We start from the raw sequence: 26203 nt of genomic DNA, 5'->3' as shown, positions 1-26203 counted from the left end.
CCACAAGGTTCTTCCCTTGTTTATTTCTATGATTTAGTTCGCACCTCAATTATAGTTTATTCATTCAAGATTTGGTGTGTGACAAAAGAGTACCAGTACGCCCCATTCGTGCGATGCGCGGCCGATATCGAAATTAAACGATATATTTAAATAAATATAAATATTAAAAAATTAAAATATAAATATTAAAAAATTAAAATATAAATAAATATAAATATGTTTTAAAAATAAAATAAAATAAAATAAAATAATCCACATCAATTACTCAATAAAATTTTGAATTTGAAAATACAAATTTTCAATTTTGTATAAAATGTAATGATAATTATAGTTATTAAATAAAGGGTAAATATCCCTTAAACCCCAAATTATTTTCGCACTATCAATTATATCCTGAATTATTGAAAATAATTTTTTAAAACTTGAACTATCAATTTTGTATTAATTGTACCCTTTATCCATTTTTCATCCTTTGAATTTTTTATGAGTAATGTATATAATCATTAATCACGTCGTTTTATATAATATAGGTAAAAAAAAAAAAGAATGATTCTAAATACATTGTAGTATCCGGTGAGCCACGTGAAATTTTTGAAGCTAAAAAAATGAACGAATGGTATAATTGATACAAAATTGATAGTTCAAGGTTCAAAAAAATATTTTTGATAGTTCAGGATATAATTGATAGTGCGAAAATAGTTTGGGGTTTAAAGTGATATTTACCCTTAAATAAATTTAAAAATGATTCGATAATGAAAATTAACATTACACATTATTATTATAGAGTACTAGTGTACCTCCCGCGTGATGCGCGATGATTATAATTTTAGACCCACTTAAGTTATCCATATATTTTATTATTATTAATATAACTAATAAATTTAAATATGATACCAAATTTATTATCTACAAAGTGATTTTAGACTCACTTAAATTATCCAATTGTGATTTATTATCTTTTAATATAATCAATGCAATTTATACAAAAATATATCACGTTTCTATATATAGAGTATCAAGGATTTGCTATAATTATACAAATAAGATTTATCATATAAAATAAGTTGACCTTGAATTCGCGATGTAATATTATGAATATTAAAAAAATATTGCAATTGTTGGGTCCTGGAAGGTCTAGAATAGGTGTATGGGGGAGGGGAATACATCTGTAGGCTATTTTCAAAAACGAAACTTCAATACATCTATATGTGCATTAGTTTTGGATGTGATTTAGAGGTGCTTTGGGGAGAACTTGCTGCTCCATCTTGATATTTGAAAGCATTTCTGTGAACTTACTGTGGCATGAATATGTATGCCGATGATTGAAAATTCTGAAATTCTTTATGCTTGTGATTACCGTTGTGTGTTTATTTCTCTGTATCTACTCTTTATGTAGCGATTGAAAATTCTAAAAATTCTTTGTGTGTTTACTTGTTGCTTGCGATTGAAAATTGTTTGCTTGGTCAAGCTTATCTCCCTGTATCTACTCTTTATGTTACGCTTTTGCTTATAGCATTTTTTTTTTCATCATCTGTATTTGATTGCATATGTCATTTATTGGAGCTGGGAAGTTAGTGTTCTAATGTAATTACACCTATCCTATTTCAGGTCATGGAAGGGAGACCTGGTCCGTTTTGTTGCTGTGATCATGGAAGTATGGTGCTGCTGTGCGCCAGTCCAAAGTAACAAAATAGCATATACAACACAATCATAAATGTAACATAGATTGTGCATTCCCATAGTAACGATTGCTACAAAATATTATTGAATATAATTCTCCTTGACATTCAAGTACCCCAAAATAGACGTAAACACAAACTTAGCACCCTATGGTTTCTTCGACATGAGTATGTGCACGACGTACTGTGGTTTAGCATCGTCCGGTAGTCCCATAAATAGCTCCAAACCTTGTTTATCACCTGCCAGAAGTTCATACGCTAAAAATCGATCATTGATTGTTAAAGTGGGCATGTTGTTCAGCTGGGCATATACTTCTTTTCTTGCCTTGCTTAAGTCTTGTTTGTAGCCAATACGCGACGCTATTATGTCTACCCTTTTGTCAGCATTTTTGCTAATCTGTCCCAACACTTCAATGAGTATATGAACGTCATCGTTGGCCTTACGCTTCTTGCCCGCTGATCTTGCAGCAGCTCCAGTTTTCTACAGCTGACAGACACTATCGTCAGCTCCCTCATTCTCCGTTTCCTCTTCGAAATGGAGATGGTAATAACCCTGCGTTTCTTCATTATCAAAGTTATCCCCATCATTCATTTTGTGTATTGCGTCCGCAACATCCTCCGTTTCCCGAAGATCTCCTTCCAATCTTCCAAGTAATTCCAGCTCTTCTTACGCATATTGCGTGCGTTTGGGTCATTCTACACACATCAAATGAAAGTCAATATAACTCAATTATAATTGCAGACATTATTCAAAATTTGAGCAGGTTCTGCAAACTCAATAGCTATATGGTGGCTTGACATATTTCAACCAAAACATAATGCTTTACATTTACAATTAGCTCCCACAATTCGGCGTCGCAATCTATCATAAACTTTCCATCCACGTTGAAATCTGTTCCACTCTTGCCCAATATTGTTGTCAGTGAACCGTAATTCTTCTTCCATGTGCTTCTTTTCGAATGAATGTGAGGGATACCCTTTAGATCGGTCCCTGGAAACGCACTCTTAACGGCTTCCTCAAGCTTTCCTAGGTAACCAACTCGGAAACCATTGTCCGACTGCCAGCCCTGCACAACGAGCTCCTTCAACGCAGCAATAAGAACCTCTTCTTCCCTTACTGACCAACTACGTCTTGTCTTTTCGCATTTTTTGGACTTCGCACGTCCCAATTCATTACTCGCAGAGGCCGTGCGAGCATACACAAGCAAGACACCAAGCACATGATTAGGGATTTGAAACAAATAGGCACTCAAATAACTATACATTCATCAATGGCCACAAAGAAGAGCATCAACATGACTATATATATACACTTTGCAACTGAGGGATGCAATTGCAGTAGTAAACAGGAATGAATAAGCTTGCGTCAAACATCACGAAAACCTAGCAGAATCCATAACAATCTAAAATATGAGGACAATAGCAATAATAAATTAGAGTAGGACCGAAAATTAAAATATATCGAAACCGCAAAGTATGAAAGCCGAAGATAAACGAAAAGAGAGGTCCAAATGCATGTTTCCAATCGATGTTTACCCAAAATGAAAACTTTACGCAACAAAAACGAGCGCACGGCCAGAAAGCTCGCAACAATCAAACGAAAAAAAAAAAAACCTTAATTGAAGGCACTCATGATGTTGACGGATTTCTTGCGACGCGACAAACACAGAATGGGAACGAAAGCAGGACTCAATTGCAAGGTAACTACACACGCTTGAAGGAGTTAATCATCGGGGAGCATCTGGAATACAACTCTTCAGTCGTCGGAAGATTTGAATGTTGGAAGATTCACGCGAAGAATAGCTCGTGCCCTAGCCAAAATGGAAATGGCGCTAAAATTATATTTCCCCCCAAAATTCGCAGAGCGATAGATTAAGGTCATTTTCATGTTCAAGTGGAGGGCAATAAGGTAATTTTAACTGCTAATCAACATCTTCTTATTTGGCATCAAACAATCTGTAATTAATACACCAATTTTTGTGAAGGGTATCAAACATAAAAAATGAGTTATATCGACATTAGTGGCAAGCTATCAAACAATACTTAAGTTACTTAATATCACAAAATTTGGAATAATAATCCAATTGTAATTAATATATGCAATTCTACAAAACTCAATCAAACATGCCCTTAAGATACTAATAACTTACAACCTAATGGATTGCTTAGATAATGGATTTTGACGATTTTTGGAATTCAAAGATTATATGTTTGAATTTACTACAATCTTCTAAGTCAATCTATGTAGAGATGTTTACAATTATTTTTAACTCTTTCAATCAAAACTATATATACAAAATTTCTCTTTAGCTATTCTAAATAGATAGACAATTTTCTATATATTTCTATATATTATTCTAGTTCTTTTACGAAAATGTTGTCATCTATGATCTAACACACTACATCCATGCACCCAATTGAGCCAATTATATAGGTTTGCCACATTATAAGAACTTAAAATTTTAAGCATAAAAAAATCAATAAATAGAAAATATATACAACAATTCTTTGATATTTTTTCTTTGCACGAAAAAATTTCACTAGGCAATAAAAAAGAAATATTATGTACAATCATATTGATTATAATAAATTATATATACGATATATACATATACATAATAGTTTTTGTTTTAAATTAAATGGGTGGGAGTGTTTATCTATGGTGGTTGAAAATGGCACTTTTTCTTGATTGATTAAAGAAGAGAATAATAAATTGTGGTTGCCCTTGCTTCATCAATAATGAATGAAACCTTGTGTGCTTCCCCACTATTCAAGCTAACCCTATCCCCTATTAATTATTTTATTTGAAAAATTGCATATAATTTATGATAAAATTAATGTATTGTCTTTTAAATAGATCACAATCATTTTACAATCGAAACAATCGAAGTTACGTAAAGTTATTTTTTAGGGGGGGGGGGGGGGGAATTACAAGGATTGAGAAAACTATTCGCACGCAGACGAGACTACTATTTACACAAAAATAGAAAAATTATCTGTATGTAGGCAAAATTGAACTCAATAACTCTCACAAAAAAGAATCTTTGAGCCACTTGAATTAGACCTTATTGGCCGAAGTTCGTAAAGTTATTATGGGGGTATTAGTGTAATTTTTGGGCTATGACATAGATCACATTTTATCTAGCTAGAAAATTAAGATTGCATATTATTAAAACATGGTAAGAATATCAAATAGTACTATGTTTTTTAAATTATATATCTAATTTTAGCTTTAATCGCATCTAATGAAATGAATAGTTGGATAACCTTTATCACACTCATTTTTCTTCTACCATAAATTATTAATCGATATAATATAGTCAATTACAAAAATAAAGATACGATTTTGACGAGTTCAGAAAGAGTAGTGCCAAAACTGTTTCTTTATACATCTATAATAATACACCCTTCTTTCTCCAAATTTCATCCTTTAATTATTTTTTTCCTTTTTCCTTTTAATGTAGTACTAGCATCTAACCCGTCGAAATTCAACGGGAATTATTTTATGTCATCATTTATAATTATTTTATATTATTTTTATTACTATAGCATATGAAATAGTTTACATATAAATTATTTCATAATTAATTTGATATGATCAAATTAAATTAGTAGTACAGTATTTGAAATAATATTAATCTTAATTACTTTCGCCAATTAAATGTAGGTTGTGATAATAAAAATACATTTTTATATAAATATTCATTTGATGAAGTTTATAAAAAGTTGATGTGTGATTGAATATTTTAGAAGAAGAAAAAATATGTAAATTTGAAGTATGATATGATGTACGATTGATATGCCGCATCTGTTATTAATCGTATATCGATAATATTGACTCTCTCCGTCCCTCAAATATTTTCCTTTGTTTTTTATTTTATTTTTCTATTTTGGTTTGTCCCCAAAACATCTTCCTAACCTATTTTTGGAAACAATTTCACTAATTAGTATTCTTACAATTTCATTTTTTTGTGGGACTCGTTCTCCACTTTCACTAACTATCACTCTTACAATTTCACTTTTTGTGGAACCCATTCTCCACTTATCAAATACATAACTAATTTTTATTAAAACCATGTCATCCTCTCTTAGGAAGATGTTTGGGAGACGGAGGGAGTATTAAGTTTGTTAAAATTCATTAAATTTGACGGATAAGAAATAATTTAATTAAACATATGTCATCTGAATATCATCTTATATGGACCTTAAGACCAAATAACCATATGAAGCTCTAAATACCGCATATGACATTTGAACGTCAAAATTTTGAAAACCATATTATTTGGAGTTTGAAATACCACATCTGAAGTTTGAGCATCATCTTGTATGGAGCTTGAAGATTATAACTTACTTGTGAGTATCATTTTGTCTAGAGTTTGTGAAACTATAATTAAGTTTATGAGAATAATCTTGTTTGGAGCTTGACATGACATCTCTGACTTTTGAGCACCCTCTCGTGTGGAACTTGAAAAATCACAACTTAGTTTTGAGCATTATCTTGTCTGAAATTTAAAATGCCATAACTGAGTTTTGAGCATTATCATGTTTGAAGTTTAAAAAACCATAACTGACTTGTGAGCATTATCTCGTCCGGAGTTTGAAAAATCATAATTGAGTCTTGGTAATCTCGCCTCTTACTTATGAGCATCATCTCTAAAACTTTAAAGACGAAAAACTGAGTTACGAGCATCATCTCGTCTCAAACTTTATACAACATCGTCAAATTTGAAATCATATTCAATCATATATATATATATATATATATATATAGTTAATTATTTAAGTGAATACATCTATATATAAACGTATTATATATATACATATTAATTTGTGAGTATGATGTGATAAACTTAAACTAATATTATATAATAAAATAAAATACAAATATAAATCTTTTTTAGATATGAAAATTGATTAAAAATTTATAAAAAAATAAGAATGAATGAAAATTGAGGAAAATTAGAATTGAGTGATTATACGACGCCACGTAGGATAGGATTTATTTTGCTATAATGTAAAAATTGATTAGAAATATATAAATAAATAAGAATGAATGAGAATTGAGAAAAATTAGAATGTAGTGATTATACGATGTCACGTAGGATAAGATTTATTTTGCTATAATATATAGATTCACGTCAATATTAATAAATTATTCAGATAATTCGTACATATATATGAGAAGAACTAATAGTAGTATTTCTGAAGAAAAGAATTTACACTAGCGTGTGTGATTTTATTTTGATACAGCATATGGAGATCATGACAAGCAAGTATATTTTGGTTGATATATGGTGCATTTATTTATAAATATATAAGGATCTAAATATATGAAATTTCACGAATTTATCATTTTATACATGAATTATAATCTCACTTTTAAGTGTACAAACTTTTATTTTCTACTACTAGTTTTGCACATGAAGAATATTTTCAATTTTCATAATTCAATTGTAAATTTATAATGTGAAGTCTTAGTCGTGAAAATCTCTAAATCTCAACCCCCTAAATCGATACGAATGACAAATCCATAATCTTGAAACGCAAACTATGGCCTTCAATCGTGAACCCACGGCTCTTCGAGAACTGAAAAGCAAAAATTAATATCTTAAATGATAATCTTAAAATTTGAAACTTATTATTAGTTCAACTACATTGTTTGAGAAGACTTCATTAAGCTACTTAAATAATTTCGACTTCGATCTTAATATTCTTTCGCCGTTCGTCGAAAATATTTATTGCGTGCGAAATTAGAAATTAGAAAGAAAATAAGAAAGAAAATTTTATGTATTTACAAACAATGATTTATAATGGAGTTATGGCCAAAAGAATACATGAACTTTGAAAAAAATTGCAATTTTCACCTGAATTTTCAATTAAGTAAAAAAATATATGAATTTATATTTTTGTTGCAATTTTCATCTAAGTTTGATTTTCAACAAAATTAAAACTTAGTTGATAGTGAAAATTATGTCAAATATATTAATTTTTACCTTCTTAAACCTCCGAACTTCTAAATACTCGTCATTGTAAAAAAATTAGACCAACATCAGGTGAACTTTCCGACTGCCACTCAAACTCAAGTAAAAATTGTAATAAAAATATAAATTTATATATTTTTAAATTTAATTAGAAATTCAGATGAAAATTACAATTTTTTTCAAAATTCGTATATTTTTTTTAGCCATAATTCCATTTATAATTCATGTGCCTATTACCTTATAAAATACTTGGTTATATATATATTGAGAGAGAGAAGTTTGGTGAGGAATGTTGGTAATGGAAGCCACAGTAAACTAAAAATAGTAGTGATGGATAATCAGATATGGTGTGCGAAATAGGAGCCGTAATCATCATAAAGGTTAACTTCACCACACACACTGGTTTATCTTCATTCTCTGCTTTCCATAGTTGAAAAAGCAGCTCCTATTCTTGCTTTTCTTTCTCCTTCACCCCCTCCTTCCTTTCCTCTCTCAAAAATCAAGCCCAAAAAGAATTCCATAAGAAATTGTGGCCATGTCTTCACCAAGCAAGAGGCGAGAGATGGACTTAATGAAACTGTAATTTCTGTAAATCTTGTTCCTTTTTTTCCCCCTTCTGTTGTTTCTTGAAATTTACTGCTGTTTTCTTCTCCACCGTCTGTTGTTATCTATTTGATTTGCAGAAAGCTTTCATTTTTTTTTATGTTTTTTGTTAATGCTAATAATGAAAGATTGGTTTCTTGAAATAGGATGATGAGTGATTACAAGGTGGAGATGATGAATGATGGAATGCAGGAGTTCTATGTGCATTTCCATGGACCCACTGACAGTAAATCTAATAACCCCTTTCTCAATTACAGCTTTGTATAGTAAATTATGTGTGTGTGTGTGTTGAAGTGTTTTGATAGTAGGGTTTCTTGGATTTCTTCATTATTAGAGTGCCATGGCTAAGAATGGTGTGTTTGTATCTAGAAGAATTATTTCCCCTGTTCTTGATGAGGAAAATTGGAAAAGGACTGGATTTTTTGCTCTTCTACTCCACATGATTGATACAAAATTGAAGTTAAAAAAAATAAAAAACTATTTTCTACTTTTAGGGTTTGATGTTTTTTTTAGGGTTTGATGCTTTTAATTTCAACTTTGGCTTCTTAGACAAATCTACACATATTTGTAAGATGATTTCAATTTTGCTTAAAAAAATCGCGTTATTTTGTTTAAACTTTGTTTTGTGGGAGGATAATTAGTTCTTCATCAGCTATGCAGCATACTGATACTGAATATGGAGAAGTAGCATATGCAGAAGTTTTTTGTATTCTGTTTCTGTATGATTAACTTTCCTTTAGTTTTCTTTCTGTCTCTTAAATTTCCAATGTAACGCAATAGGTCCATATCACGGTGGGGTATGGAAGATAAGAGTCGAGCTTCCCGATGCATATCCCTACAAGTCTCCTTCCATAGGATTTATTAACAAGATATATCACCCCAATGTGGATGAAATGTGAGTTTCAGTTGTCAAATCTTGAATGCTTTCTCTTATGTCGTGCTATCCAAACACGTGGCAATAATTTCTACGCGTTTAAAATTTCAGGTCAGGTTCAGTTTGTCTAGATGTTATAAACCAGACGTGGAGCCCCATGTTTGGTAATAAACCTGTATAGTTTAAGTTTTGCAAAGTCTGATTAAAATCTCCCAAAATTATTGATTAATTGATGCTAACCTCTTTTATTAACAACACTTTGTGCAGACCTTGTTAATGTGTTTGAGGTATTTTTACCTCAACTACTTTTATATCCAAATCCATCGGACCCCTTGAACGGGGAAGCTGCTGCGTTGATGATGCGCGACAGAACTGCATACGAACAAAGAGTTAAAGGTACACAAGCTTCTTCTTTCTGAAATCTTGCGTTGCTTGTTTAGTTCCCTCTAGATCTCCTCTATATGTCCAATTGGCAGCTTATGCTCTAGTGTCGGATAGAAGTAAAAAAGAAACAGTTGACTGGAAAACTACATTGCGAATCTGACATCATATGTTTAGTCAAAGCACATGATCTTGTTCTTAGCGAATGCATTTAGCTATGGCCTCTGGCTTGTTGAAACACGATACACGTGAAAAAGTCTTATCTTATGGCGTGCTCACAAATATGAAGATGGCCCTTGGGGAAGTAATGTTTAAAGGGTTCAAAACAGTAGTAGTATTAAGTATCCGAGTCATTCATTTTATTCCATCTACTAACTAGACAACGAACACGACTGCATTGCTAATAATGACCGGGTTCGTGTATTAAAATTTAGAACTCGCCTAGAAAACAGTTTAGTGGGTAATGAAATGCTTCCTCTCTATCTTCGGGCGTGTACTTTTTATTTGTCTAGACACCAAAAGCATTATAAAAACATTTTGAGAGTTTCGAGCCACGATACATTGAAATGTTGAGTTTAAGAACTAAGTTGGACCTCTCTACCTCTCTCTCCTCCTTTAACTCTAAGCCACGTGCAACGGGGGCTCAACTAGTGGCATAGGTATAGGAATTCGAACTCGAGACCTTGTTTAATAAGAGGGGAGAGACTACAAGAGAATGTATACACCTTTCATGAAATGATAGATGATGTTTTCATCTTTGAATTGTCACATCCACATTATGATAGCTAACCATACAAATTTGGTGACCCTCCACTTGTATTTTGGATTATACTGTAACACGAATGTGACGTGCTTTACTGTTCATATTCCAGAATACTGTCTGAAATACGCCAAGGCAGAAGATGCAGGAGCCGTCCCGGAAGAGAAATCGAGTGACGAGGAGCTGACTGAAGACGAATACGAGTCGAGCGACGAGGCTGTTTTGGGGCCTGTGGATCCCTAGTCTTTCCCTGTCTCCGTAATTGTAACCATCCATCTAGTTTCTGTATATCATGTTGCATTTCTCTGTTAAAACTGTAATTCAATTACATATAGCATAAACTATTCAATGGAATGGATACAAAAAGAACTGAATTGTGTCCTTTTCAAGCTGCTTCATGTAAATAGATTGTACCAATTGTCTCAGAGCCTGTCTTCTTTTCAGCATTTTTCTGGTTTAATTGCTAAGGAATTAACAAAATTTAACCCAATTTTAGCTTTCAACACTAAATAAATTGTATTAGTACTAATAGTACTAGTTTTCATTTTATAGCAAATGATCTCATTTTGGCCTCAATATCCACACATAAGAGAATTTCTATGTGGGAAAAAATAGTACTCTCTCTGTCGCACTATTATTATCCCACTTAGCATTTTGAGTTGTCCCATTATTAATTTATTATTGTCTTATTTTCATAAAAGACAACAATTTACTCTTCTAAAAAAATGTGAATCTTACCACTTTTAACCACTTTACACTTACTCCTTAATTCTAGTGCTTAAAGTTATGGGACAACAATAGTCGCACTATTATTATCCCACTTAGCAATTTGAGTTGTCCCATTATTAATTTATTATTGTCTTATTTTCATAAAAGACAACAATTTACTCTTCTAAAAAAATGTGAATCTTACCACTTTTAACCACTTTACACTTACTCCTTAATTCTAGTGCTTAAAGTTATGGGACAACAATAGTGGGACGAATGAAATAAGAACTTGAATATGTATACTTTTCCACAAATTGTATAGTGTTATTATGTCAAAATTTGTGATTCTTTTAAGCAATTAACTCCTTTTCTATTCTGCAGCTTAGCAAAACAGCTATGGAAAACGAATATATATATGTATATATGAGATAATGAGCTTGCCACAATAATGGTAGAGGACATGAATACCATAGAACTATCAGAATTCAAAGATATCAAATTACAGAGCACATTTTCATTCTATCATATCATATTTCATTTGAACTAAGATAAATCTGCGCAATGATTGGAACTGCTACACAATTCATTTCTCAAAGCCTCATAAATGGCTAGGACGCCGCCTTCCAGCATCAGTTCTCATCCTCTTTACAGGATTCGCCCACCCGACCGAGCCGCCGCTGCTGTTCCCTTGTTGAGGGGAAAGGGGGCCCCAGCCGTGTTGGCTCGACCCGATATCTTTGGCACCTGAAACCGACCCAGGACTCTTCATCCCACGACCGATGCCTGTAGGTGACAACGGGCCTGCAGATCCATTTCCAGACTTGGCGCCCGACTTCTCCCTGTCTTTCCTCTTCTTTTTGCAGATAACGAGGTCCCCAGGGTGAGTGAAAGGGCGCGCTTCATCCGGTTGGCCAAGCTCCCGATTGCTGCTGCTTCCAAGCCTCGACTCCTTGTGAGGCATTGAGTTCCTGACTTTAGAACTCTCGACAGAGTGAATGGGTGCACGGGTCTGTGGCTTTTGGAAAGGAGCATTGTCTGAATCCACGTCTTTTACAAATTTCTGGCGCTTGCCCTGAGCGGTAGGCAACTGTCGTGAAGATGGACCGGTGGCTGGTGTAGAAACAGGAGCAGTGAAAGACATGGAGCTTCTGGCTTCTCGAAAATCAGTATCCGAGAATGCTACACCAATGATATCAAAGAAGAGATCATGGACTTTCCTCGCCTCAGACCTCACCTGTTGCATTGTATCGTGCAGTCCACATAACAAGTTTGTTAAAAATACATCAATGGCAATAAAGATTTGATTCAGACTATTAAGTCGGTTTCATTACTCCTAGAGAGCTTTTAATTTACAACATGATTAATTCTGTATATTCTAAGAATGAGACTACGACGTACAAATATCGCTTAGAGCTTACAACTGCACAAGAACTTAGACTCTTGACCTGTGATCTAAAGACCTAAGGCTTAATCCTATGCAGATGTACCAAAAAAGCAAGATTGAAAGATCACTCAGACAACCCATAAAGGAAGAAAATGCAAAGGTGATCTGCATGCAAACATGTTCACAAAAGCTTCCTAGGGCCATATTAATACTACTTTGTAACTATTAGGATTGCTGCTGAGTCAACCATGAACATGGACATCTCACGAAGAATACATGGACAGGGAAGGATTTGGAGAGGAAAATCACACCTCATATGAAAAACCATAATACTGCATTCCAGACTTCAACATAAGCTGCACGTCAGATACAAACCCCATGACTCCACTGTACTCAGATTTGTCAACACGATTGTGAATCTTCCTCAAATCCAAAATGTTATCACCATCCACACTGGCGTATTCATTTCTTTTCCACAGTTCAGTTAGCTGTGGTATTATTTGGTGGCCTTCATACTCTATTCTTCTCTGGAGCTTGCTTACAACAGTCTTGCACTGTAACAAAATTATGTTAAAATAAATACTAATTCAGCAACATTAAGCTGGAAGGCAGAATAATATCAAAACCAATCATTGCTAAAATTCATATAAGCAAGTATTTCTTTCTATTCAATAAAAAAAGAGGATAAAATTGATTTCCACAAAAGTACAAATAGTTAGAGAAGCATACCTTTCTCAGGACGACCTCGGACATCTTACTGCCACTAGTTTTAGGCCCCTTCACAACTTTACTGTCGAAATTTTCTGTAAGGTGGTCAGTGGCATCGTCTGGAAGAGCAGAACCATAGTTCACTCTCCCAGATTTAAGAGCGCTTTGCACATTAGCTGTGTTTCTCCTTGATGGTAGATTTCTTTTGTTCTTGATAGATGAATCAATTTTATCAGGTTTCATCAAACTAGTATCTCCAAGAACTTTATGGACCCGGTCATCACTTGCTTGAGGCTTGTATTTATTGTCTACCTGGACTGTTAACATGGTAGGATCACCACGACGAAGAGATGACTTGTCACTGGGCTTTTCTTCAGCCCTAGCAGGCCGTGGACGAAGCCGGATACTCCGTTTTCGTTTTATCTTGGGCTGCAAGACCTGTTCATCTTCACCTTCATCACGATCTTGGATCCAGCTACCAGAATGCTGCTGGTTCATTGGAGAATCTCCAGATACAGCAATCTCTCCTTCTTCTAATTCATCTGCCTGGAAAATTAGAATTAAAAGCATGTAAGAGAACAATGCGGAGAATCAATAACATTACGCAGCCTTTGAAATTTCTGTTTATCCAATCAAAAATAAATAAATAAATAAAACAAAGCAATTGTGGGACATACCAATTTCTTTGATCGGGAGCTGGACCTGCCATCTAATGCAGAAAGTGATCCAAACTTTTGAGAAGACACAGAAGGTGAGACCATGCGCATTAACTTCCTACTATGTGAAGAGGACCCAGAAGAGCCTGCTTCTTCAAGTATGCTATTGTTTCTCACGTTATCCAAAGCTCTTTGGTATTCATATCCATCAGCAGAAACAGGAGCATCTTCTTCTGATTGATCTTTATTAACTATAGGCACTTCAGTAGATTCATCATCTTCAAACTCCCCAATGTCTCCATCTTCTTCTTCTTGAACAGAATATTCATTTCTGTCATTGGAGCTAGCATCAGAAAAATCTCCATTTTCATCATCTAATTCAGTATAAATAGGAGTCTTTCCCTTAGGCCGCCCTCTCCTCCTCTCCGAAGTCTCAGAAGCCACTTCAATAGGAGGTTGCATTCCACCATATAAAGCATTCTTTGAAGGCTTCTTTGATAAATTAGCAATGGTGGTATTTACTTCTTGCGTACAAGCACGAAGCCAATCAGGTACCTGATCGTATCGAGTCATGTCCTCTGCCCAGTCAAGTTCTTCATCCATTTGATCAAAGAGCTCTACTTCTTCCTCACTCCTAGCAATCATACGGTTTACCTCATGAAGAGAAGGAACGTCGTGAACTGTTTCTTGGTATCTTTCTTCATCATGCAACAGTGTTTCTAAAGTTAGTCGTCTCTCTTCATGTGTAGTCCTCTGGTCAAACCGCCCAGCATTTATAACTTCATCAGCCATGTCAATCTTATATTGTTGAATATTGTTCCGAATCAAGCTCTCAATTGAACCCACATACCGGTCCTTGCCAGCAAGGTCATCATCTGAATCAACTACACCTCCACTCCTGAATTCATCCTCTTTCTGATGACTGGATATTTTGCCGACCACAGCTTCCATGTAGATGACTTTCACCTCCCTAGTCTGCCCAATACGGTGGGCACGGGCAACAGCCTGTTCCTCATTTTTTGGGTTTGGATCAGGATCATATATGATCACTGTGTCAGCAGACTGAAGATTGAGACCCCGTCCAGCAGCACGAATGCTAAGCAAGAAGATAAAACAATCAGTGTCTGGACGATTAAACTCCACAATAGCACTTTCACGGTCTTCCAAGCTAGTCATCCCATCAATTCTCCTGAAAACAAGCCTTCGCCACTGCAGATATTCCTCCATTATATCAAGAAGTTTGGTCATGGTACTGAAGAGCAGTACCCTATGTCCCGTTCTCTGAAGCTTCATCAAAACTCTATCCAGAACCCACAATTTTCCACAGGACCTCACAAGGAAATCCTTTGAGAAGTCGCTGAAATATGGGTAGTTCAGCAATGGATGGTTGCAAGCTTTCCTTAACTCCATGCATCTATTGTTTAAAGTTTTGTAAGTTTTAGCCTGATAATTTTGGTTCTTTTGAACCTTGCGATGTTCATCTTCAGGGTCAACCCTAAGTGTACCAGTTGATTTGATCCAATCATAAATGGCACCCTGTATTGCTGACATTCGACATTTCAAAACAATCGAGACCTGCATTTTAAAAATTTGGTTAGAAACAATACATGCAACAAGATGATAATATAGTAGTAACAACATACCTTTGGAGGAAGTGATCCTTCTACATCTTCAACACGACGCCGAAGCATAAAAGGCTCCAATATTTGATGTAGTCTATGGATAATTATCACCTTCTTCTCTGTCTCGAGCCAGTCATCTTCGTGTGCAGGCCCTTCTTTTTGAAATGGTTGAGAGAACCAATCATGAAATGCTTTTCTATTATCAAAAACTTCTGGGAGCAGTAGGTTTAAAAGGGACCAAAGTTCTTTAAGATCGTTCTGATACAAACACAAGAAAGAGTAATCCAAGGTGAGAAGATGTAAGAAATATTTTTCAGATTTGCTGTGATAAAGGAGTACAAGTTATGGCTGCCGTGAGCACCACTATAAGTATTGATAACAAGAAAAGTTTACTAGTACTAACATCATAGTTGTGTATATGCTACTATGCAGCACATCATTTGTACAGATGCCACAGTTCACTGAAACTTATAGTCAACATAACAGAATAAGAATTGCAACCTCTTCACAAATTAACAATTTTCTTAAGAAATTTTCCAGAAAAAATATTCCTACCTAAAAGTCCTAAGTGGACACTATCAACTCTTTACTACTAAATTTAAGGTCGATACTGCATACGTACTCAAAACTTTCACCCCTTCATCTTTGCTAAAACTTTGTCCAGTCAAAAAGGATATTTTTCAGATGAAGACAACCAGAAAAGATTGTATGGGGCAGTGAAATAGAATGAATTATTTGAAATAATACAAAAATCAAGGAAATCACTTCATTGTATTCCACCAAAGATATCCAAGCATAAAAAATATCACACCTGCAATGGTGTCCCTGTAAGAAGCAAACGCCTTTGGCAGCGATACCTATCAAGGTCACGAGCTAATACTGACTCTCTGTCCTTCATTCGTTGTGCTTCATCAATTATAATATATTTCCAATCAATTTTTGAAAGTTTTGAACGATCATACATGATGAACTCATATGTCGTCACAAGGACATTAAACTTCATGGCTAGCACTTCCTACACAGCGGATAAAACAATGGTTTTGATAACAAAGAAGAAAAATTATGAAGCGGAAAATTAAACTATGAGATTTTTCTCTTCTTACTTGAGAAAACAATTTCGCCCTCTGGTCTTTTCCCCCAACATAATATATACAGGAAACGCTTGGAAGCCAACTATGCAGTTCACTCTGGACAAAAACCAGAAATGTCAAAATTTAGATCACGTATAAGAAGTCAAATAGGTACAACAATGAACCATTACCTTCCAGTTGACAAGCACAGCATTGGGAACAATAATAAGATGAGGACCATAATTTCCTTTGAACTCCATCAAATGAGCGATCAAGGCCATCACCTGCATAAACATAAATATGCTTAGATCTCAAATATAAACATTCATGAAATATATATGTGCTTCATGTATCTTGATTAGGAAAAAAAAATCTCAACCAAAATTCAAAATTTTAATACAACCAAGCATGAGCCCAATTCTCGAGCTCAAAAAAAAAAATCAAGCCGGACTTGAGCCTATAAGTATTCAATCTGTCAGTTTTCAGACTTGCTCATTTATGTGTTTGTGAGCCTCTTACTAAGCTCGAGCTGAAGTTCAATTGGTTTATATGCTTTCAAGCCTGTCCACAAGTTCAAACTAAATGAAACTCAATTGGGTTTTTTTCCATTTACTATGCTTAACAAACTCATTTCCATCAAATTACATACTTAACGATCTGGAGCTTGAACTCGATTATAAGCTATTATGCTTAGCGAGCCAAGCTCAAGCAAGGTTCATTTAAGTTGATAAATGATCACTTACAAACCCAGCTCAACTTATGTATGAGAGCTTGAAAATCGAGCTTAACCAAGCTCGAGCCTCAATAAAAGACAAATGAGTTGAGCTTGAGCTTCCAACTCATCAGCTTAACTCAGCTCTTTTCCAGCTTATAAGCTCCCAAAAGTCATGTAATAATCATGTATATAAGGCATCAGTCTCTTTAGGCATGAGGAAACCCAAACTTTTAAATCAATATTAATCGGTACTACCTCACCTGCACAGTTTTGCCTAGACCCATCTCATCTGCCAAAATTCCATTTAATTTGTTATTGTATAATGATAGCATCCACTGCAAACCGACCTGCATAATTGAGTAGATCTAGGTCAATAACTACTGGTAATCTGCAGAAAAATTTACGTGTAGAGCTGATCAATCAAAGGCCAATCACACAGTTCAAACTAAACAGAATCTAACAAGTTGATAGTCTCGTAGAGTTCCAGCTCGTAACATTGAAGGCTGCCTTATGACCCTTTCATTCACAGCATGTGCCAGATTGTAGTACCTGGTCGAAACCACAAAAAGGGAAGAAAAAAATAATAAGATGATTTTATGCTAAAAGTTAACTTAAGTATGACAGGAAGATGTTTTAGGTCATAAACTACAGAAAGATCAGAGCATCCACATGGTCTGTCCAAAATGGATAGTAGAAACATTAAGCATAGTAATAACTGAGATAAAAATAAGCTAACTGAGGCATACTTGTTAACGGATTGACTATCTCTTGGTGCATTCATCTCAGAAAACCGGTTCCTTATCATGACTTCTTCTCTCGCACAGGCAGCAGCAGCTCTTACTTCTTCTTCCGAGAGACCCTTTTATCCAGAAAAGACATAAATGAGAGGGATGGAGTATCAGAAGCCACAAACTAGTAAATAACACACATAAATGAAGTTGGATAAATGCAAAAATACAGTCATAAGTCATTACAGGAAGCTAGGGGTAGAAAGAAGACATTCAGAGATACAAGTCAACGAGACACCCAATCCTATTGTCCTTGCTCTTTTGTATTGCAACCATCAATTTGTGCAATTAAACTTATATAAAAAGAACTGACAAATGTACTCTGTACAAGATTAATGATGTTATATAGTATATTTTTAGTAGAAATGTAGAATCTTCCAACTTTGCTTAAGATGTCAAGTAAAAAAATGTAAGAATTTCATTCTCTAATATGTATAGACAATGTGAACTGCCTTAATTTAAACATCAAAAATATTGATGTCTTCTTTCAAGACAATTTTATAGATGAAACTTATCAAATTATGATGTTTTGTTCTTTAGCAAACACAGTATAATATTCTTTTTACTTGATGTTTTCCAAGTGGAGATGATACTACATTAGTCCTTTTATATGCTTAGTGTGTCATTGACTGAAGAGTAGGAGAGAGAGGATTAGAGAGAATGCCTGGGCACGTGCAGCAGCAGCAGCAGCATTAGCTGCCTCCTCAACCTCCTGCTGATTTTTAGTTGCTGTTATTTTACTGCCCAGTTTGTGAAGATACTCCTCAGTTTGACTTAAAAATGATGAGAGAACAGCATATCTTTCTGCAGCCTCCCCAGGTACGTTAGTTTGTTGTTCCAGAAGCATCTCTCTATATCTTTCCACATCATTATTTTTCAAGGCTTCCATCCTTTTGTTACGGTCATCATCCTTCCTTTTGGAGAACTCCCTCAACATCTTTTCATGATACTTATGTACTCCCCTATTGCGGGCAGTTCGAGCATCACGGAAAGCCCAATGTGCCTCAAGAAGCTTCTTGCGCCAATGGAATATGGATTTTAGTTGCTTCTCCCTAGTTGCCTTCTGATTGGCCTGTGATTGCCTGTTAAGCTCCTGACGCTGACGTTCACACAGTCGAACAAATTTCCGATACGGTCTATCAGGCATAGCCATTATTTCTTGTTGTTGCTGCTCAATCTCATCCCTTAAGCGTGCCTGGCACTCAGCAAGTTGAAGTTTCTTTGATTCAATTTGTAATCGAATAACAAGATCTGGTCTAATTCTCTTCCTCTCTAAGTTTACAGCAAGTATTTTATCAATTTTCCCAATTTTTTCCGCCCTTTTCCTTTTGTGGATCTCTCCACCTTCATCAGCAAAAAGATCTTTGATATCATAAGCTAAAGTCAAGTTACTATTGTTATTCATCATAGAGGATCCAAGGGTCTCATGTTTTCTGGTGAAAACAGGGAAATCAAATAACGGCCCGTGATATTTTCGAGTTGAACCAGCATCCTTAGGTTGGGGTGTATTACTACTTGCTTGAATAGGTTTCTTAACCTGCACTGAATCTGAAGCACTTGACTGCGTGGCAATTCCTTTACCCCTGTCTGCAGCAACATCAATCCTGACAGGGGTTTTCTGATTGCCCGGTTCAGACTCCTGTTCACATTTCCCAGAACTACCAATATATTGCGGTTCTTCTTTTCCAGGAGGACCCACAAACCTCTGCTCTTTTGCTGCAGCAACAGAGTTCTGAATGTTCGCAGTTGCGGCAGAAGCCCTATCATCTCCTGGACCTTCGGTTTTCATATTAACTACTCCAGCTACTGATTTTGCAGCCTGAGCCCCTTTCTCACTGAACTCCACATGTTTGGCGTGCTCCTCTACAGTTTCTGCAGCTAATTTGTCCTTGCCAGCATTTACAGGAGGTGGAAGCACCTGTTGCATCTGTAAATCAAGTGGTGGAGGAGCAATAGCTTGGAGCAGTTCACGTGGCAAAGTTACATCGCCTTTCTGCTAGCAAAAGCAAAGAGAGAGAATTTGATGTGTGAGTGTCCATACAAGAATCGGACAGAAATATGAACAGAAAAATCATTTACAAATTTCTGAAAACAATCCAGAACAAACAATAGGACGGTGTAGAGAAATGTTCTAACCTTAAGACGCCTAAATGCAAGTATCTGTGCTTTAAGTACATGCAGCTGCTGCTTGGTAAAACCAGTGTGCAACTGCCTCATCTGTGAACTGGGTCCACCCTGAGACGTTGATGGATTACCCACATCCCCTTCATTAGATGGAGTTGCAGATTGAGGAGACCGATTAGGTTGTCTGGCATTTTGCGTCTGAGAAGCTTCTGCTACAGGAGTTTTTGCAAGAAAACTATCAACCCCTTGGTTCAGATTCCCTGGTGACTGCGAAGGATGCATAGGAGGCATTCCATGACCAAGTGAGGAATGCTGCCTAGGGGGCAAATGGTGCGCAGAGAACTGTTGGGCAGAAATGCTGCTAGAATTGTTAGGTACAGCTGCATTGGAACTCACACCAAGAGTACTAGGTGAAACTGCCTGCCTAGCTTTAGAAGACCCAGATTGTCCTGACACATCACTTGAGGAATTACCATGGGGAGAACTTTCGTTTCCAACTGGTGGTGAGGTAACGTGCTGTTTACCAAACGGTACAGATGGCATACCAGTGCTATTTTCATTTGCTTTTTGCTGAGCAGCCATCCTGGACTGCATTAGTGGAATAAGCTGTGCAACCACATTTGCATTCGCAGGATGTGACAGATCAATATTACGCTCAAGAGCCAATGCCTGCATCGCCTGCATCTGTGCAGCCATAGCCATCTGGTTGTTTGTCATGTTCATGATATTTTGCTGAGATTGTGGAGCTTGCATTGGTGCAGATTGGATTCCCTGACCACCTAATGGAGGATGGTTCGGTTTCGATTCACTTCTCTGATCGGACGCAGGCCGATGACTGTTGTCTGCATGTTTGTCACTCTGAGCAACCTGCTCAGAGGGTTTCTTGGAGGAAGAACCCTGAGACTGATTTGCTGCTTGCATGGAAATCAGCTCTTGCATTTTCATGCTTGCCATCCTCATTTCTTGATCTTTTCCAAGAGAACCAAACATTGCTGGTCTCACCTGCTGCTGTGATTGCATCCCCAAGGTAGATTTCTGTTGGGCTGACTGAAATGCATACTGCAAATAAGCTTGTTGGATCGGATTCAACATCTGTTGCTCAACACCTTGACTTCTATTTAAACTTTGTTCCTGAATATTGGGGGAACCATGCTGCTGGCCCAGATCAATGAACTTCCTGGGCTGTTGAGGTAGCTGCATGGAGCCAGATGCTGCAGAAAAGTTGGTCGCCCCCAGGGGTCCATGAATTGTGCCAGCTTGGTACGCCAGAAGGGCATCATTCCCTTCAGGTCTCCTCAAAAACTGTTGAGCCATCGACTGCAATGACATTCAAAGTTGGTATGCATCTAGATTTAGTTAAACGCTCTAGAACAGAAACAAGTGAAAAAAACTTAAAGATTTTAGATAAACAAATACTGTACATGGACATATAGGCCAATAAGCACCTGTTAAAGTTAAAATTCCAGAACACAAAGACCAGCTTTGCAGCAAGAGAATATAGCAAGGAAATTCCCATAAAAAGAACCAAGACGCAAGAAGCTGAAGAGTTTAGCTCGAGAGAAACTATAGAAGCAGAAATTGGCAAACCGCCACAAACACATTACTTCTGAAGGTGAAATACTTTTAACTTCAAGTAGCTCTAACTGAAAAAGCAGAGGCAGAACAATATCATGTGGATGGGGACGCAATGGTGCTTGGGTAGAAAAACATATCAGACTGAAGTCAAAATATAACTTCAGCAAATAAGCCCTTTTAACTTACTCAGGTGTACAAACAATCGTTTGCATCTACCTTTACGAAAAGTTATACCCAATCAATGAGTTCCATTTGCAATTTAGAATCACTCACCTAGTCTCCCGAAATAAATTGTTTTGAAATACATCCAAACCGAAGAGAAAGGAAGAAAGACACACTATAGGTACGAAACAAACTAAACGAACCAATCAATTTTCAGTATCAGATAGAAAAGTCCTGGCTGGCAGCAAAAGGTAGATAAGTCGGTTTAGAGTCGTAATAAATAAAGAGAGATCAAAATTACTTCAAGCATTTAATTAGAAGAAATTATAATGTAGCAGCGGAAGGATGGAAGAAAGGGAGAAGCGGGGTTTCACCTGTCTCTGCTGTTGCTGATGCTGCTGCTGTCTCTGCTGTTGCTGTTGCTGCTGCTGCCTCTGCTGTTGTTGCTGATCAAATGCGGACACAGCGGACGACGACGAGGACGGAGAAGCAGAGGCTGAAGCGGCATTACTCCGGCCATGGCCACCGCCTCCGCCCTGTTGGGGCCCACCACCGGATTGCATGCAGGAAATTCAGAGAAAACCCCGCAGAAAAAGGGCACACCTTTATATCAAAGAACAAATTTCACCCAATCCCCACCCTTCAAATATTTGTAAAAAATCAAACACCGTTGTCTCGAGGTAAAAACCTCTTCTTGGAGCACCCAATCAAAATCGAACAAAGCTTGACGCAGCAGACTCCACAAGCTCCCAACCACGACGGACGCCGGAATCCGAGTTAAAACGCAGTCGTTTCAGGAAAAAAAAAAAACGCAATTCAGACCTTGAAAAAACTCAGAACACACCACTTAGCTCAGCAATTTCAGCAAACGCCTCAGATCTCCCCCAAAAGAGACCCCAAAAAAATCACAAAAATCAATTACTCGCAGTGAACAGAAGAATAGTCCCTTGTGACAAATTGAACCTTTGCTGCGGAGTCAAAACGCTGTCGTGCTGCAATTCCGATCCCAAAAATTTCAAAATTCAATGCCTCCGACACATGTCCCGCATTTAAGGGCACGCATCCTCACAATATATACGTCCCCCTGAAATCTTCTCAAACCATTCTTTTATCCAGAAAATTTTGGGATTTTTGGCGCGAAATCGAAGGGGACCCGGATCGATCTGATGGCCGGCGATTTTCCGAATTTGCCGGAAATCTTTTTTTCTCGCACTATAATTCCCTCACTCAGAGTGCGTGTGTGTGTGAGAGAGAGAGATAGTGAGAGCAAATTTCACGCAATTTCCATTTTTTTCTTTGAGTTTGGGGGGCCAAGCCCTAAGGGCAGCGTATATAAAAAGAGGGCTACAGAAATTGCTTGTGCTCTCATGCGCTGAAGGGGGTATTTTTGTCATTTCATAATACTTGGGTTAAATTAACTAAATATTCTCTATTTCTCTATTTCAAACAAAATAATAATGTTGGTTCACATTTATACTACTTATGCAGTCTGTTACTCTGATTAATTAAGTCACAATTGTATGCTACACGTAATTTGGACTATTAAATTATTGCGTGGAATAATTTCCCGTTGAATGTATTACGTCAAAAAATACTTATTAGATAAAAGTATATATTGTAAGTTGAAAATGAATAAATGAAAAATAGGAAAAAGTAAAAAGATTGTGGTAGGATAGTGTGAAAAAATAAAAATAATAAAATAAGTATGACATGATAATGACATAAATCATTACGGATCTTCTCATTTAAAAATCTTTTTGGGGGTAGTGTATAATTTATTATAGGTTTTGTTTGGTAACAAATTATTAATGACGAAATCTTAATGTATCTACATATTCTATTCTGAGTATTTGTCATTGATAAGCAAGAATTAAGGTGTATATTTGATAGGAGTGAAAAAATTAAATAAAAAATTCATTTAAAATAAATTTTTTATTTTATACTTAATCTATAAAGTATTTATATTTTCGTAATTTTTATGAAAAATCATATTTTTACTACATCTCAATCTCATTATACAAATATATACATATGCATGTGTGAAAGAATCCTCGTTTATCGATAAATAATTAATTTGTATTCTCCAAATTGTTTAAAGGGGTATTTTTATCAATTACTAATTACAACATTATTTTTCCATTAGTATACAATACTAGCTAAATTTTTTTATCATCACTCTCACAATCTCATGATTTCCATATTTAATTTTGGGTAAATATCACTTTAAACCCCAAAATTATTTTCGCATTATCAATTATATCATGAACTATTTAAAATTATTTTTTAAACATTAAACTATCAATTTTGTATCAATTGTACCCTTTATCTATTTTTCACCCTTCCGATAACTGGAGCTAATGTGAAGAGCGGTAATAACAAAGCGACACCTCCTCAGGGAACAAATGTGCAGGGAAAAAGGAAATGAGGTATTCAATGCAACAATGGAATTTGAGGATTTTGAGGAACAAGAGGAAGAACAACTAGAAACACCAGCTCCGAATTTGGATGTGGAAGAACGACCGGTGGAATCAGCAAAAATAAAGGCACCAGGTGGTAAACAACCAGCTAAAACTGGTATGAAACTCAATTATATCTCTCCTATGTTGAAAAATGGTATTCCCGCAGCTTGTTTAGAGAAATCAGATGTTGATATAGAAGCTGAGAAATGGAAATTTGTTGTTATTCTCTATGTGGTAGGGGATTCTCTAACAAAACTGGGAAGCAGTTCATAATTACACTCATGCAGAAAATGGAAGGGTATGGATTTGTTGGAACCCAAAGACAGTGAACGTGAGATGGATTGAAAATGATGCTCAAGCGATACACTGTGAGATCACAGAAATTAGCTCTGGAATTAAGTTCCAGTGTGTGGCAGTATATGCATTCAATACAAATGAGCTCAGAAAGAGTTTGTGGAGATTTATTGATAAAGTATGTGGAGCAATGGCTGAACCTTTAATAATAGGGGGGAATTTTAACTCTCTGCTACAAAGTCAGGACAGGTTCCAGGGAAATCCGGTTACAGATGCTGATTATAAAGACTTTGCAGGTTGCTTGAGAGATTCGGAGTTCCAGAAGGTACTCTGACTCTAAGTGAGAAGTCTTAGCACGGGTTGTGTTGAGCAGAGAAATCCGACGCGAGTGAAGCGTAGGTCCTGAATAAGGGTTTTCTTCAGTGGTACGGGCAAGCACACGGTTTGGTTTGCAGTGCACCTGTTAAGCACTTGCGGAGTGGATTGTTGGTCTGATCAACCAACCGTGGATGTAGGAAAGGGTTTTTCCGAACCACGTAAAAGTTTCTGTGTTGTTTACAGCTTTCAATTTTACATTCTTACTTGTGTTTTTACTATTGATAAACTGAACACTGATTAACTGCAAAGAGAAACTTAATAACCAACAACGTGCTCCACCGAGGCTATTGCGAAACTAAGTTTAATTTCCGCTGCGTATGATATCAGTCTGACTGATCTATCATCTGATAGTTAGAAAGAGTGTTATCATCTCTGTCTTAGCAAACACGACTGAAGCCCTTAATTGCATCAGTTAAGTTCCAGCAACTTAACTAATAACTTCTTACTGAAGAGCTTTCAGTATCAGTCGTAAAAACAATAATTTAACAAATACAATAAAATTGATAAAATATTAAAAAACAATAATACACCCACAAAAATAGAACAGACAGTAGAGGCAATACAATCCCCACTACGTACGAAAATATTTCCAATTAATTTAACAAATCTAATGAAATTGATAAAATATATTACAAAAATACACCACTACTAGATATGCATACATCCACTAACATTACAACTACTCATTAGTAACTGAATGATATCACAATATAAAAATACGTGCATATCCATAAAAAAAATTACACGCAAAACTACACACAATATTCTTTCTTCTGCAGGCTTTCTACACGCAATTTGCTTTCGTATGCAGCCTTCTCTACAGGCAAATATGCCTCCACTTTTTGGTGTTGTCAAAGAGTTGCAGCCAGGAAAGAGCAAGATTGCCTTAGAGCTTCGTCTGATTCGCTCATATGATGTTCTGAAATTCAACAATAAAATTGCATTATCACATGAATGTGTCTTCCATGATAAAGAGGTTTTAAAATCTACTTTCTCATCTCTTTTCATTAATTTTCGTTTGCTTTTCATACATTGATATTTTTTTTATTTTAAATCGCAAGGTAATAGAGTTCATGCGACTGTGAACCAATCTTCTATCACAATTATCAAGCCATTGCTAAATGCAGGGAATGTGTATGCAATCAAGGATTTTGTGACTACGAACAACACAATGAAGTTTAGAACCACAGATTGCAAGTACACGATGCTTTTATTCAGGCAAACTCATATTGTTGAATTGGAGGATGATACATTTCCAAATCTGCAATACAATTTCGTGAGC

At 35.9% G+C, this 26203-nt stretch overlaps 3 protein-coding genes across 4 annotated transcripts; 1 reads left to right on the top strand and 2 right to left on the bottom strand.

Moving 5' to 3' along the window:
- Positions 1-2267: 2267 nt before the first annotated feature.
- Positions 2268-3236, bottom strand: LOC130998671 (uncharacterized). Its single transcript, XM_057924084.1, has 2 exons — positions 2507-3236; positions 2268-2375 (listed from the first exon to the last, which is right to left on the bottom strand). The coding sequence occupies exons 1-2, from the start codon at positions 2942-2944 to the stop codon at positions 2268-2270; spliced, it is 546 nt and encodes a 181-aa protein (XP_057780067.1). The 5' UTR covers positions 2945-3236.
- Positions 3237-7912: 4676 nt separating this feature from the next.
- LOC130999097 (ubiquitin-conjugating enzyme E2-23 kDa) lies at positions 7913-10703 on the top strand. Its single transcript, XM_057924583.1, has 6 exons — positions 7913-8239; positions 8410-8489; positions 9044-9158; positions 9249-9301; positions 9405-9533; positions 10391-10703. The coding sequence occupies exons 1-6, from the start codon at positions 8196-8198 to the stop codon at positions 10519-10521; spliced, it is 552 nt and encodes a 183-aa protein (XP_057780566.1). The 5' UTR covers positions 7913-8195; the 3' UTR covers positions 10522-10703.
- A 682-nt stretch (positions 10704-11385) lies between these two features.
- On the bottom strand, positions 11386-23099 carry LOC130999096 (ATP-dependent helicase BRM). Of its 2 annotated transcripts, none has more exons than XM_057924581.1 (14): positions 22165-23099; positions 20066-21370; positions 18594-19925; positions 17888-18000; positions 17603-17690; positions 17402-17488; positions 16618-16710; positions 16460-16543; positions 16168-16371; positions 15378-15614; positions 13756-15309; positions 13100-13624; positions 12682-12924; positions 11386-12220 (listed from the first exon to the last, which is right to left on the bottom strand). In XM_057924581.1, exons 1-14 carry the CDS (start codon positions 22351-22353, stop codon positions 11585-11587), a joined length of 6690 nt encoding a protein of 2229 aa, XP_057780564.1. In that variant the 5' UTR covers positions 22354-23099; the 3' UTR covers positions 11386-11584. The 2 variants fall into 2 exon arrangements, with proteins under 2 accessions (XP_057780564.1, XP_057780565.1); XM_057924582.1 differs by having other exon boundaries at positions 18594-19922.
- Positions 23100-26203: the final 3104 nt, after the last annotated feature.

This window comes from Salvia miltiorrhiza, chromosome 8 (assembly GCF_028751815.1).
Source record: "Salvia miltiorrhiza cultivar Shanhuang (shh) chromosome 8, IMPLAD_Smil_shh, whole genome shotgun sequence".
Lineage (NCBI taxonomy): Eukaryota > Viridiplantae > Streptophyta > Magnoliopsida > Lamiales > Lamiaceae > Salvia > Salvia miltiorrhiza.
The sequence above is the reverse complement of the archived record's forward strand: the minus strand, read 5'-3'. Positions and strand labels throughout refer to the sequence as shown.

Excerpts from the sequence above, each read along its gene's own strand:
- LOC130998671 (XM_057924084.1), bottom strand. The coding sequence starts at position 2,944 with ATGTATAGTTATTTGAGTGCCTATTTGTTTCAAATCCCTAATCATGTG. Across the intron at positions 2,376-2,506 it reads TGTGGGAGCTAATTGTAAAT|AATGACCCAAACGCACGCAA; the intron begins GTAAAGCATTAT and ends TGATGTGTGTAG.
- LOC130999097 (XM_057924583.1), top strand. The coding sequence starts at position 8,196 with ATGTCTTCACCAAGCAAGAGGCGAGAGATGGACTTAATGAAACT. Across the intron at positions 8,240-8,409 it reads GAGATGGACTTAATGAAACT|GATGATGAGTGATTACAAGG; the intron begins GTAATTTCTGTA and ends TTCTTGAAATAG. Across the intron at positions 8,490-9,043 it reads TTTCCATGGACCCACTGACA|GTCCATATCACGGTGGGGTA; the intron begins GTAAATCTAATA and ends GTAACGCAATAG.
- LOC130999096 (XM_057924581.1), bottom strand. The coding sequence starts at position 22,353 with ATGCAATCCGGTGGTGGGCCCCAACAGGGCGGAGGCGGTGGCCATGGC. Across the intron at positions 17,489-17,602 it reads CTCTACGAGACTATCAACTT|GTCGGTTTGCAGTGGATGCT; the intron begins GTTAGATTCTGT and ends TCAATTATGCAG. Across the intron at positions 15,310-15,377 it reads AAGGATCACTTCCTCCAAAG|GTCTCGATTGTTTTGAAATG; the intron begins GTATGTTGTTAC and ends TTTAAAATGCAG.